The sequence below is a fragment of the Melospiza georgiana genome, chromosome 25 (assembly GCF_028018845.1).
Source record: "Melospiza georgiana isolate bMelGeo1 chromosome 25, bMelGeo1.pri, whole genome shotgun sequence".
NCBI lineage: Eukaryota > Metazoa > Chordata > Aves > Passeriformes > Passerellidae > Melospiza > Melospiza georgiana.
Window position 1 is genome coordinate 7,041,670 of NC_080454.1, and position 12,985 is coordinate 7,054,654.

Genomic DNA, 12,985 nt, shown 5'->3' on the forward strand with positions numbered 1-12,985 from the left:
AGGCTGTTCACACAGGAGGCTGGGTTAAAGCCTTGCCCTGTCCTTACTTCTGAATCCTCCTGTGCCATTGAACAAGTTTCATACTCTAATAACTGAGCCCTGCTCAACCATTTAGAGGCTCTTTTGGTTGTCAAAGCTTTAACTTGATCCCAGACTTGATCTCTAGGAGGTCCTATATAAGGTTAAACATTTTCGCACAAGAATTCCTCTGGAAAGACCCTGTTTAGCATCCACCTGTAACTCAAATTCTTTTTCTCTTTCTGGAAGGCCCAGGGCTGCCGCCTCAGTTAATCTTCATTTTAACACTTGAAAATTCTGTGTTTCCTCCTCCTGTCCATCCATCCAGTTTTTTGACTGGCAGGATAGGAGTGTTGTAGGGAGGCATCCTTGGCTTCAAAAGCCCTTCCCTGAACTGGGACTCAATCTCAGGCTGTGACCCCTTACCTCCCTCTCTTGGAACAGGGTATTGCTTGTCTTGGTTGCTTTAAAGTAATTTGTATAGGCTCCATATCTAACTTGCTCTATTTCCCTGGGCCTGCCCACACTTCTGGGTTCACTTCAGCATAGGCCTTGCGTGACATTTGGCACGGAGTTACAGAACTGGCCTCTGTATCACTTTTTATAATATTAATTTGCGTTACGAGTTTAGCGATCAAATGCCTTCCCAGTAAATCATGATAACAATTAGGAGCAGATAAAACTTCATGCATTTCAGACCCATCTCGGACTTCTGCTAACAGTGGTTGAATAAAACCACACATCTTTCCCACTTATCCCCTGAATAATCAGAGACATTTTTGGCATTTCCCCCCCTTGGGTCTAAGTTTCAGAGTGGATTGAGAGGCCCCTGTGTCCATCAGGAAATGCCTCCTCTCGATGCAGACCCAACCTGAATGTTCTCAAGGGCTCCAGTGTGGAGGGTCCCTGGTGTGATGGGAGCTGTGACAGCCCTGCCAATCCATGTCCATCAAGGGGTGGACTTGCTGGTCCTGAGGGTGCTGCTGTCTGTGCTTGCAGTGTCCTTGTGCCCTGCAGCTGGAGCCCTGGTTCCTTGCCAGGGGCTGTTTGGGTGGGCTCTCCCCTGCCGAGGAGGGCAATGCCTCTGCCAGGTGCTTGTGGCTGAGCCGTGCCCTGGGTGCTGGGACCTGCTTGGGCCCTGGTGTTGATCCCTCAGGGGCTGTAGGAACTGTGCCCTGGCCTTTGCCTTCAGCTTGGCCTTTTGCTGCTCCCTTCTTGCATTCACCTGCTGTGCCTTTGTGCCCAAGTGCTGCAGGGCCTTCTTGTGCCCATCCTGCAGCCCCCCTCAGTGCCCGTGGGTGCTTGTCTTGCTTTACAAGAGAGGTGTCTGTTCGGGAATGCAGAAAAAGCCTCTCTTGGAATGGAGAATTCAAATCCCGTCCTTCTTAATTTTTAGACTAGTGAAATCATGGGGCTCTCATGGAAAGATATGGGAATAGGAATACTAGTTCTTTACTAGTGTGTATAATAAAGCAAACAAACACCAACAGCTGCGGCACTGACAGCAAACAGAGCCCGGACCCAGTTCCGGCCTTTGCGCTGTGGCACTTTGCCCTTGGGTGCAGTTCCGGGCACGGCCGGCAGGGGCGCTGGTGGCTCCTGCGGGGCGGGGCAACGCATCCCTCCCATGGGAACCTCTCTGAAGGGAAATAGAGCAATCCCTTCATCTAACTCTTTCACTTCTTTACCTTCTATAACCTTTCTCCCGTGTTTTGGGAAAGAATTTGGAGAGGGCTGCCTTTTCACTGAGCTCCTGGTGTTTCGATTAGGTGCTTCCTGTAGAGAGAGAGAATTTCCCTGAACAGCCGGAGCTGTGGTTACCAAGGGGACGTAACTCAGAGCAGGATGGGGTCAGGGGAGGATATCCCGCCGAGGCTCGGTGGGAGTGTGGGCAGAGTCTGCTGCCAGAATCGCCAGAGGGGGATCTTCCCATGGAGCCCAAGCCTGGAGCGTGGGTAGCCCCCACATGGCTGATGGCGGCTGATCCGGCAGCTGCCGGCAGAGCAAAGGCAGGTGGGAGAGCCCGGCAGCAGCGGCGGTGCCCAGTGCAGGTGGCACGGGCAGGGCAGCCGGGGATGGGATGGCTGGGACCCCCCCTGGGTGCGGTGGGATGGGACCCCCCCTGGGTGGGTGGGACCTCGGAGCAGGCGGCAGGACAGAGCAACCCCCATCTTCCCCAGCATGGCCGGCAGAGCGGCCGCGGGCCAGGCAGTGGGATCAGGGCACACAAATTGAGCGACAGCGCCGGGGCAGGTGGAGCTGCCCTGGGCAGTGAGGCCACACCTGGGATGGAAACCGGGCAGGCGGAGCTGAGGCAGGCAGCGAGCCGGGACCCGGGACAGGCGCCTGGGCTGCGAACACAGGGGGCAAGACCTGCAGAGGATCCCACTCTCTTTCTGATTTTTCCTCTTGTTCCCTTCCCTTTCATTTCCCCTTTTAATTTTCTCGGAGGTTACTCATACTTTAAATATTTTTATTCTTCTATAATCCTCTGTCTAACATATTGCATATTCTCTTCTAGGTAAATGGTTTTTTTTACACATAAATCCAGAGCCTAAGAAATCTAACCTTCTGCTTGGATACATTGAAATGGTCGATGAGCTAACTCATGACCTCCTAATGTTGTTTTTCTCGTCACCTTTTTATTTATCCTTTGGCAAATTAAGCGTCTTTCAGTTACTTGCTTTGCAACTCCAAAAATCCCAGTGCACCCCTAGTTCCTTAAAAAATAATCGCACAAAGCTTGAGTACCCCAGTGGGTTTTCTGATGCATGTCTTCTAATATTTTCTTAGAAGCACATTTATTAAGTAATTGTCTTCCATCAAGAAGTTTCCATTTCCCTGATTTATCTTCTTCACTTCGTGTCGTGTTTAAAACTTTTTTCTCGGCTTCCCTAAACTTTGCAGTTTCCAGTTTTTCCTCGTGTGGAGTTAATGTTAACATTACTCTTTTATCTCCATTTTCTGCTGCATCCTTAGCTTTGTGCTCTGCCCCCAGTTTGCCCAGTTTGCCTCTCCTTTGGCCCGGGCCAGGTTCCCCCCGCCCGCAGTGGCTGGAGCAGCCGAGAGCCCCGCGCAGCCCATCCCGACCTGTCCCGGCTCCATCCCCACTCCTGCCGCGGGCTGCGAGGGCTGCGGGAACCGGGAACCGAGGGTGTGGCTGCTGCTGTGGGAGGAGGAGGAGGCAGGGAAGGGCAGGGATGAAGGGGAAGGAGGAGGTGGGGTTAGAGGGGAGGAGCAGGGGGAGGAAGGACAAAGGCAGATGGAAGCTGAGCTGAGGGAACCATGCTGTCGATCCCTGCCTGAATTCGCAGCCCCCACCTGTGGGATCATCGCCCCCCCATCGCACCCATGAGCGGGGAGAGGGTGCTCGGCCCGGATATCCTGGGGGGTCCCTGGGTTGGGGCTTTTGGGGGATGTTTGGAGACTGAAGAAGTCCAAGGCTGAGCAGAAAAGGCCCCTTGGGGGGACATCGGGGGTGGTAGTGGCGGCTGCCGGCAGAGGCAGCCTGGAGGAGCAGAGCCCTGTGTCCCCCAGGAGCCCAAAGTGGGGAGCCCAGAGAGGGGGGAGCGCCGCCATTGGCGGGAGCCTCAAGAGCCTGGAGAGGGGCAGGGGGAACTCCTTGGAGCCACTGCAGCCCAGAGCAGAGAATGAGGGGAGAAGGGAGCCCGGGAGCCCAAACAGCCCTGGCATCCCGAAATGGGGAGAGCGAAGCAGGGGGAGCTTTTGGCATTGGTGGGACTGCCAGCAGCCTGGGCAGGGCGGGCACCGGGCACAAGGGGGACCCCCAATCCAAGTGTGACCCCAGCTGGTGGGACAGGGGGGAACCCCCAAACACCAGAGGGGAGGGTCGAGGGACGGGGAACTCCTGGGAGGCTTTTTCAGGGCTAAATCTGGGTGTTTGGGAGGTTTTTCTTTAGCCCAGGTGGTCAGTGATTGTAGTGATGGACTTTGGCAAAAGGGACCTTCAATCTCAATGTGTGTTGGGAACAATGAAACAGGAAAGCCTTATAAATATGATTGTCTGGCAAAAGATTTTGAGAATATAGAAAGTGTAAGGAAGATTGAAATGAAAGCTAGGTTTGGGATATCTCAGTTAGTGAACAACTGGAAAACAATGCTGTGGCCCAACTGAAGGTAATCCCCTTTTGATGAAACAATTCCCTCTGCTTGCAGGCAGGTCCAGACCCTACTAGTTCAGCAGAAGGGGTCCAAAGAAGAGATTTTAGGGTTGAAAATGTAACACAGTATGGTGATGTATTGATTCTTATAGGCTGTATGTAAATGCTCTAGGATTTGTATCTTGTACCAGATTGGTAAGTGAGAAATAGAATATTCAACACAGAAGAAAATTAATTGTATTGTAATGGGACCCTTACTCTCTTACGCTCTTCTCCTCTTACTTTCTTACCCTGTCATCCTCTCTACCCCTCTCTTCTCTCGGGCCTGCTCCGAGCTGTGCCTGGCAGCTCCAAGCAGGGCCCTGCACCCAGGCCCTTTGCAATAAACCAAAATTTCCACGCCCTGGCTGCAGAGATCTCTCGTCTCCGTCTGTCCCGACCGTCCTACTCCCCGACAGTCCTACAAACGCTCCCATCCCTTGTTTTCCCCAAACCAGGATTTCCCATTGCCAGCCCTACGGAGTCTGGAAGGAAGAGGAAGATGCCCTGGGACACTGAGGCAGGTGAGGAGGAAGTCAGTGCCCCTTTCCCCTCTGTGCTGCTCCATCTCCCAGCCCAGCACGGCCCCGGCTGCAGCTCAGCCCTGGGGGGATCTCCTTGCCCTTGCCTGTGGCACGGAGGCAAATCCCATCCTGTCCTTGTCCTTCCTCCCCCAGAGCAGGAGGTGAGCATGGAGAGCAGGGAGGACAAATGCCCGCGGCAGAACCTGGTGGAAAAGGCCGTTTTGAGCGGCTCCACGGCGCAGAAAGCCAATGGGGAGGAAAAGCCCCGGAGATGCCGCACAAGGAGGGGCTGCAAACGCAGCTGGCGGGGATCTGAGGGGGAAAGAGCCAGCCTGGGCTGGGAAGGCGGCCAGAGACGGAGCCAGAGCTCGGAGCTGGTGCTCCATGAGCAGCTCCATGATGGGGAGAAGCCCCACACGTGCGTGGAGTGTGGGAAGAGCTTCAGGCGGAACTCCGACCTGATTGTGCACCAGAGGATCCACACTGGGGAGAAGCCCTACGAGTGTGGGGAGTGTGGGAAGAGCTTCAGGGAGAGCTCCAGCCTGATCAGGCACCAGAGGATCCACACTGGGGAGAGGCCATACAAGTGTTCCGAGTGTGGGATGTGCTTCAACCAGAGCTCCAGCCTGATCACGCACCAGAGGATCCACACTGGGGAGAGGCCCTACGAGTGTTCCAAGTGTGGGAAGAGGTTTCCGACCAGCTCCAGTCTCCTCCAGCACTATCGGATTCACAGAGAGGAGAGGCCCTTCCAATGCCCCGACTGTGGGAAAGAATTCAAGCAGAATTCTGCCCTCATCCGGCACCGGCGCATCCACACCGGGGAGAGGCCCTACGAGTGTGATAAATGCAGGAAGAGGTTTAAGTCCAGCTGCCATCTTCTCCAGCACTATCGGATTCACAGAGAGGAGAGGCCCTTCCACTGCCCCGACTGTGGGAAGGGATTCAAGCGCAACTCCCACCTCATCAGGCACCGGCGCATCCACACAGGGGAGAGGCCCTACGAGTGTCCCCAGTGTGGGAAGAGCTTCTCCAGGAGCTCTCACTTGACCCGACACCAACGGAAGCGCCACTAAGGGAAGCCCTGCGAGTGCCCCGAGTGCGGGCAGAGCTTCGTGCGCTGCTCCAGCTCCATCCCCCAGTGGAGGAGGCCCTTTGGGCACAGCCCTGGTCACTCACATTCCCTGTGATCCATGTTGGGAACACACCTGGCTGCTTCGCCTTTTGGTTTGGCCTTAATTTTCCTCTGCTTCACCTTCATCCTTTAAAAACACCCCAAACTGGTTTAAATGAAGGAAATTGATCGAATATATCTGATGTTGCATAATTTCTCAGTTATTTTAGAGGGAATTTAGGATTTGGGGACACGTTCTATATGGAGTGGTGGTGTTGCTAACAGGCAGGAATTTGATCTCACCCTTCTTGTGTTTCTCAGAACTCCTCCCCTGACCCAAACCTCAACTCCACCCTTGGGATACCGTGTAAAAACTCCACAGCCCTGCCTTTGCCCTGTCTTTGGGTGGTAAGAAATGGGTTCCCAAAGGATCAGCCCTTTTCCATCTGGATTCCCAGAGGATCAGCCCTTTTCACACTGGATTCCAAGAGGATCAGCCTTTTTCACTGAATTCCCAGAGGATTCTGATTCTGTCACTGTTTCTTTTTGTTTCTATTACTGCATTTGTATTTTTAATTTTTGCTAATAAAGTACTGGTTTTTCTGCTCCCATATCTTTGCCTGAGAGCCCCTTAATTTCAAAATATATTATTATTATTATTATTGTTATTATTATTATTATTATTATTATTAATAATAATAATAATAATAATAATAATAATAATAAGGATGATAATAATAATGGTAATAGTAATCAAAGGGAGGGCGTTTACATTTTCCATTTCAGAGGAGGGTCCTGAAATTGGGAGACACCCCCAAGGCTGGGCCATGTGAAATAGTTCCTGAAAGATGTAAATTCATTTATGTATATGCATGAAGGTCTATGAATATGCAACAGGGTAATGTAATTAAAATCAGATTAATTAAGGGGTGTCCCTGAACATAACTGGGGGGTCTTGGTGGCCATAACAGCCTTTGCTCGATGGTCCTTGTCTCCCATTACATCAATCCGTTGCATATTCATGGCCTTGTTGCATATCCATCAAGTACTTTACATATTCCAGGAACAAAATTGGCTTAATCCTGTCTGGGGGTTCAACCCCCCTCCCAGCTCAATTTGGGGTGTCCCATCCTCCTCCTAGCTCAGTGTTGGGACCCCATACCCATCCCAGCTTAATTTAAGGGTTCCATTCCCCTCCCACCTCAATTTTGGGGTCCCATTCCCCTCCCAGCTAAATTTTGGGGTCCCGACACTCTTTTTCCACGCTCTCTCCTTTCCGATCGTTCCCCCAGTCCCCTCCCCTGTGTTTGGTTTTGGGGGCTCCAGGCCCCTCATGCTCCGTTTTGGGGTCCCGACCCCATTTTGGATTAATTTGGGGTCCCCAGCCCATCCCCATGGTCGCCTTCCCCCCCCCCCCCCCACCAAATTCCGCTGCTGGCAACTGATGAGTCATCAGCGAGACACGCTCTGATTGGCTGGAAATTACCCCGCGCGGTCTCTGAGTATTTACCGCAGTGAGAGGCCTTGGTCTGTGGCTGGCAAGTGATGAGTCAGAGTCGGGCCGGGCGCTGGTTGGCTGAAAATCGCTGGGCGGGGCCAGTGCTCTGAGTTTGTGCCCAGCAAGTGGATCGTCGTCAGTGCCGCGCGTTGTGATTGGTCGGGATCTGTTTTGGGGTGGGGACGTGAGGAACTGGGGTTACTTGGGGTTTGGGGTTTATTTGGGGTTATTGATGGACTATTTGGCCTTTATCTTGGGTTTTACTTGGTTTATTTCTGTTTATTTGGGGTTATTTGGAATTATTTGAGTTTATTATGAAGTATTAGTGTTTGTTTAGGCTTATTTGAGTTTATGTGGGTTTATTTGGAATTATTTGGGGTTCTTGGGGTTAATGTTGGTGTATATGGGGGTTTTTTTCCCTGTGCTTGATATCATTCGGGGTTTTTTGGCTTTCACTTGGGGGAGTTTTTTTTTCGGTTTTGGGGGTTATTTAGATTTATTTGGGGTTATTTGGGGGATTTCTAGGTATTGTTTGGGGTTGTTTGGGGTTATTTAGGTTTTTTTCCAAGTGTTTTGGGGTTATTTGAGTTATTTGGAGGCAGGTAGGGTCAAAACCTCAGCGAATGTTTCTCCTGCAAAAATCGGGAATTTTTCCTTAAAACTCCGAGTTTTTTTCCCCAAAAAACCGCGAATGTTCCCTTAAAAAACGCGGACTTTTCCCAACCAATAGCAGCGCGCACTGCTCCAAACCATCCAATCACCGCGGGTCTCCCCTCAGGAATACCAGCCTCTCTGTGCACCAATCCAACCAATCACTGCATGCCTTACCTCAGACACGCCCGCCTCTCACCCCGAACAAACGAATCACCGCGTTCGTCCTCTCAGCTACTCTCGCCTCTCTCGACCTGAACCGACCAATCACCGGGCGTCTTCCCTCAGCAACTCCCGTCTTCTTTGCCTCTAGCCAACCAATCACCGCGCGCCTGCCCTCGGCAAAGCCCGCCTCCCCCGCCCCTCCTGTCAATCACCTCGCCCTCTACGAAACCAACCAATCACCGGGCGTCTCCCCTCACCAACTCCCGCCCTCCCCGTGCCGCTCCAGCCAATCAGAGCCGAGCTGGAAGCAGCGCCCCTTGACCTCGGGGCCGGGCATGGAGCGGGCGCCCCCCCGCCCCGCCCCCCGGGACCCCCTCAGGGACCCCCGGGAGCCGCCCCGGGCTCGGGCGGGTCCTGCGGGAGGCGCTGGAGAGAGCGGGGAAGGCGCTGGGAGAGGACGGGGGGGCTCCGGGAGCTGCTGAGGAGGTGCAGGGACAGGTGAGGGGTCCTGGAGGGGTCGTGAGGGGAATTTGGGGAGGGGTCTTGAGGAGGTTTGGGGGGGATTTGGGGAGGGTCTGGGGGGAGCTTGATGGGGTTTTAGCGGGGTCTGGGGGTGCTGGAGGGGCCTTGGGGGGAATTTGGGGAGGGTTCCTCGGGGGGTGTCACGATCCGTCCTCACGGACGGGTTTCGTGATGGTTCATGGATTTGATCTAAGGGTGCAAAAAGAACCAACACGGTACAAGGGGGTTTACAATGATAATCGAAACAAACGCACCTTTATTGAATGACCACAGCAAAATGTGATAGAGGGATTGAGGGAGAGAAAAAGATGGGGGAAGAGAGAGACAAAAGAGAGAGAGAAAGAGAGAGGGGATAGAGCTGCCAAATGTAGAGACGAAGTCCTTTGGTCCAGTCCAGTTGAGGACTCGCCTGTTGCGTCAGGGAGGTCTCAGAGGCCCAGTTCATCTGGACCCCAATTATACTCTTTTTCTTTGGGGCAAGGGGGATGGATTTTGCAGCTGAAAGAAAGGTAGTTTATTGTATCTTCGGGGAGGGGTGGGAAATAAGGATACACACAGTCCAAGTTTGGCAGCAGGCGAGAGTCATTGATTTCGTTGTCCACTGCCTACACCTGCAATATCCACCTTGCTTTGGGCAGCTTTCCTTCCTCGCCCTGTACACCTCCCCCGAGTTGGGGCTTTCGGTCCCAGTCTCTGGAAGAAGGTGAGAGGGGCCTTCTCACATAGGGATTTCATGTCTCAGTCCTTTGATGAAGAGGTTTCTTACATCTCTACTTGTCTGCCACAGTGGTTATGAACGGTCTTCTCTTGGAGGAGGGGAGCACCCTAATGCTCAAACCAGCCAGGCTGAGAGGTAGGGAGGATTCCAGAGCTATTGTGCAAAAGGGCAGGATGCCCTGTGAGCTCAGTGTAACGTATAACAACACGTGTGAAAACAGCAACTTAGCAACACTTTCAGGCCTCAGGCACATGACTTTCCCGGCCACCGGATCAGCGAAAGGGGGTTTTAATTTTTTGGTGGTCTCTCTCCATGACAATCATAAGGCAGACGAGGGATATTTCAGACAGACTCTCACAACACGGAACACACTTGTTCCTCCAGCTCCAGAAAACTTGATGCAGGAACAAAAACATTCCTGCAGGAACCACCAAAGGCCAAGGGGCGTTTGGCCACTTTCACTTCCACATCGCACGCTCGGGCAAATTGCGCAGACCAAGCAGCCTTTCCCCTCTTCCCCACTGGCCTGAAGACACTCGGCACCAAGAGAAAGCTCCTGGACAGCCGGCTATCCAACAACAGCAATTTAATGTTCCTCTAGTGGGTGAAGGGAAAGGAAGTGCTGGCGGAGGAGAGGTGTTCCCCGCAGGCTCAGGCGGCCCCAGCAGACGAAGCCTCCAGGATCAGTTCTGCACAGCGCCGCGGCAGGACACTCAGCCACGGGCACACAGGAAAGGCCGTGACTTCCAGAGGCGGCGGAGTTGGTCTCGCATCCTCTGGAGCCGGGAGGAGGGAACGCTCTGTACGGCTAAAAGGATGTACAGAGCTTGAAGCGCCAGGCATGAGATGGCAGGGCTGGTGTCATCCGTCATGTCCTGAAGGGCTGCAGAGAGAGAAACAGAGGCACAGTCAGAGGCTGGATCTGCGGGGAGCTGGGCGGAGCCTCCAGCCTCGTCCGTGCCACGCAGCTGCTGGCACGGCCTGGAGGAAGCAGGAGCCGAGAAGGACGAGCTGGCAGCTGCTGGCCAGGAATGCCCCCCAGGCCCCTGCAAGGTGTCTGCGCTGTGGCCCCGCTGCCCTTGGGGCGCGCAGGGAGCGGAGCCGTCGGCGGGCGGGCCAGGGAACGCAGCTGCCAGCGGCAGCCCCCGCCGAGAGCCCGCGGGCCTCACTCACCGCTGCAGATGATGCGGAACTGCGGCTGCTGCCCTGTCAGGTAGCGCCCGGCCATCCCTAGGGAACACAGAGCGTGTCCTGCCTTCAGAGGCACAGCTGCCGCCCACGGGCGCTGCCAGCCCTGAGGCCACACGCCCTGCTGGCCCGGCAGGGCTCAGCCCGGGCCCCTGGCGCACGCTGCCGCCCCAGGGCACGGCTGCCAGAGGGCGGCAGCAGCAATGCCCAGGCCAGCGGGGGCTGCACATGCCCGCGCCCGGATCCTGCTGCCGGCACAGCAGGCGGGGCCGGGGCCGAGCTGCGGCAATGGGGCGGGCCGGGGAGGGAGCCGGGCTTGGCGCTCACCCAGGAACCTGACGGCCGCCTCTCGCAGGGGCTCCTGTGCGCTCCGCAGGTACGGCAGGGCCCGGCGCAGGTGCTCGGCCGCTCTGCTCCTGTCCTCTGCCAGCTGCAGAGAGCGGCAGGGCACGGAGGGAAAGGGTTGATGCGGGCCCTGCCCCTGGGCCGGGCGCTCCCCACGGCCGGCGCTGCTCCCCCTGCCCACAGAGCCCCGAGGCCCGGCCAGCAGCCGCAGGCGCCGGGCTCGACACGGGGCACAGGGCCCGGCGAGCCGCGCTGCTGCCCCGCAGCAGAGCCCGGCTGGCTCGGGGCTCCGTGGGCACCGGCCTTGGGGCCACAGGAGCCTGGAGCAGAGCCCGCACGGCCCAGGGAAGGGAGCGGCGTGTGGGGCGCAGGCCGGTGCCCCTGCGTGCGGCACTGGGCAGGGGCCACAGCTGCCAGCCCCACAGACTGGGTGCCGTGGGCAGGCGGCTGCTCCGGGGATTGGGCTGGGCATTCCAGGCTGTCCTTACCAAGCACTCAGCAAATCTCCACATTTGATCCATCTGCAGCGGCTGCTTGAGATCCTTCCTCTTCAGGAACCTCACTGCAGAAAGCAGTGTTTCCCGAGAGGCCTGCAGAGCAGCAGAGACCCAGAGATGGCACCGCAGCCCAGGGCACAGGAGCCGAATCTCTGTGCCAGGGCTGGGAGGAGGCTGGAGCCCGTCAGGTGCCAGGGGGTGGGGAGACAGCTGAGACCCTTCCATGGGGACACCCAGGAGCCTCACCTGTGCCACACACTGGTTCTTATTGTGGCAGTGGAAGAAGAGTGGGAGCAGGCTCTGGCTCCCAGGCTTCTTCAGGGGCTTTTCTCCCTTTGCCACTACAAAGGCAATCACGTCTTGGAAGAGGTGAATGGAGAGCAGCTGCAAAAGACTGTTGTCCTGTTGGAAAGGAAGCCAAAGCCCTCCACATCTGCTGCTCCAGGCCCCCCTGTGCCCAGGCCCAAGGCAGCACCCAAGTGCCCGTGGCTGGGGGCACAGAGCCTCACATTGTCAAAGAGGTGCCAGAGCGCCTCAGCCAGCTGCAGGGCCATGGGGCTGGCTATTGCCAGGTCTTCCTGCAGCATCAGGAGGATGAGCACAATGAGGGTCCTCTCCACGATGTCTTCATCCCTATCCCACAGTAGCTTCACAAGGCTTTCGGTCAGGCTGTACATGCTTGGATCCTGTGTGCAAAACAAGGCTGGGCAACCCCACGCTGCTGCTGCTGCTGCTGCTGCAGGGCTCAGAGGCCAAAGGCCTGTCCCAAAGCACTCGGGCAGTTGAACAGCGAGCCTGGAGAGCTGGGAGCAGCTGCCACAGCTGCCAAAGCCCAGCTGAGCCCAAGGGGCTGCTTGCCCCAGCCCCACGCTGCCAGCACAGCTTCAGCTGCTGCCTCCTCCTCACCATTGAGGTGAGCACCACGAGGCCTCGGAGCGCCACGCGATGCATCTCCCTGGACTGGCTCTGCAGGTGCCTTGTCAGGATCTCCAGGACTTGTTCAGCACATTTGCTCAAGTCCAGGCAATCCAGGAGCTGCAAGGCACAGAGCAGGCACAGAGGTGCCAGCTGGCAGGAACTCAGAAGTGCACAGGGCCGAGCCAAGGCAGCAGCACAGGGCACAGGCAGCGTCCCAGGCAGCTGCGGCTACGAGAAGGCAGAGGGCTGGGAGGCAGCTCAGCCAGGCAGCGCTGGCCATGGGGCTCACCTCCACCAGGAAGGCCAGGGCGGGCAGTTCCCAGTCTGAAACGCCTTCGCTGAGCAGCTCAAAGAGGTAGGATGCCATGCCACAGCACCAGATGGTGGAGACACAGCGCACCTCCCTGGCAGGGAGGAAAAGGCACCATTGCTCCTGGGCCGGGCGGGCAAACCTCTCCCAGGGCTGACTGGCAGAGCTCTGCTCTGCTCCCGAGCTCCCTGGGAGCGCTTTGGGAGGCGGCTCTTCCCAGGCACCCTCCTCTGCTGGCCCTTTCCAGTCTGCTCATCCCTCCCTTGGTGACAAGGCCCTGCTGCCCACGAGCACGGGGACTGCGTGGGGCGTTGCGGGCACAAAGGAGAGGGGCGGTGGGGAGAACGAGGTCTCACC

At 56.2% G+C, this 12,985-nt stretch overlaps 1 protein-coding gene and 1 pseudogene across 1 annotated transcript in view; one reads left to right on the top strand and one right to left on the bottom strand.

Moving 5' to 3' along the window:
• Positions 1-12,985, bottom strand: part of LOC131093383 (zinc finger protein 850-like) — a 201,688-nt pseudogene that overhangs the window by 156,942 nt on the left and 31,761 nt on the right.
• Positions 1-12,985, top strand: part of LOC131093384 (zinc finger protein 850-like) — a 253,540-nt gene that overhangs the window by 65,516 nt on the left and 175,039 nt on the right. Inside the window, exon 3 of the mRNA XM_058040536.1 lies at positions 5,064-5,719. Within this exon, the coding sequence (XP_057896519.1) occupies positions 5,064-5,719 (656 nt within the window). The remainder of the gene's footprint in view (positions 1-5,063; positions 5,720-12,985) is intronic.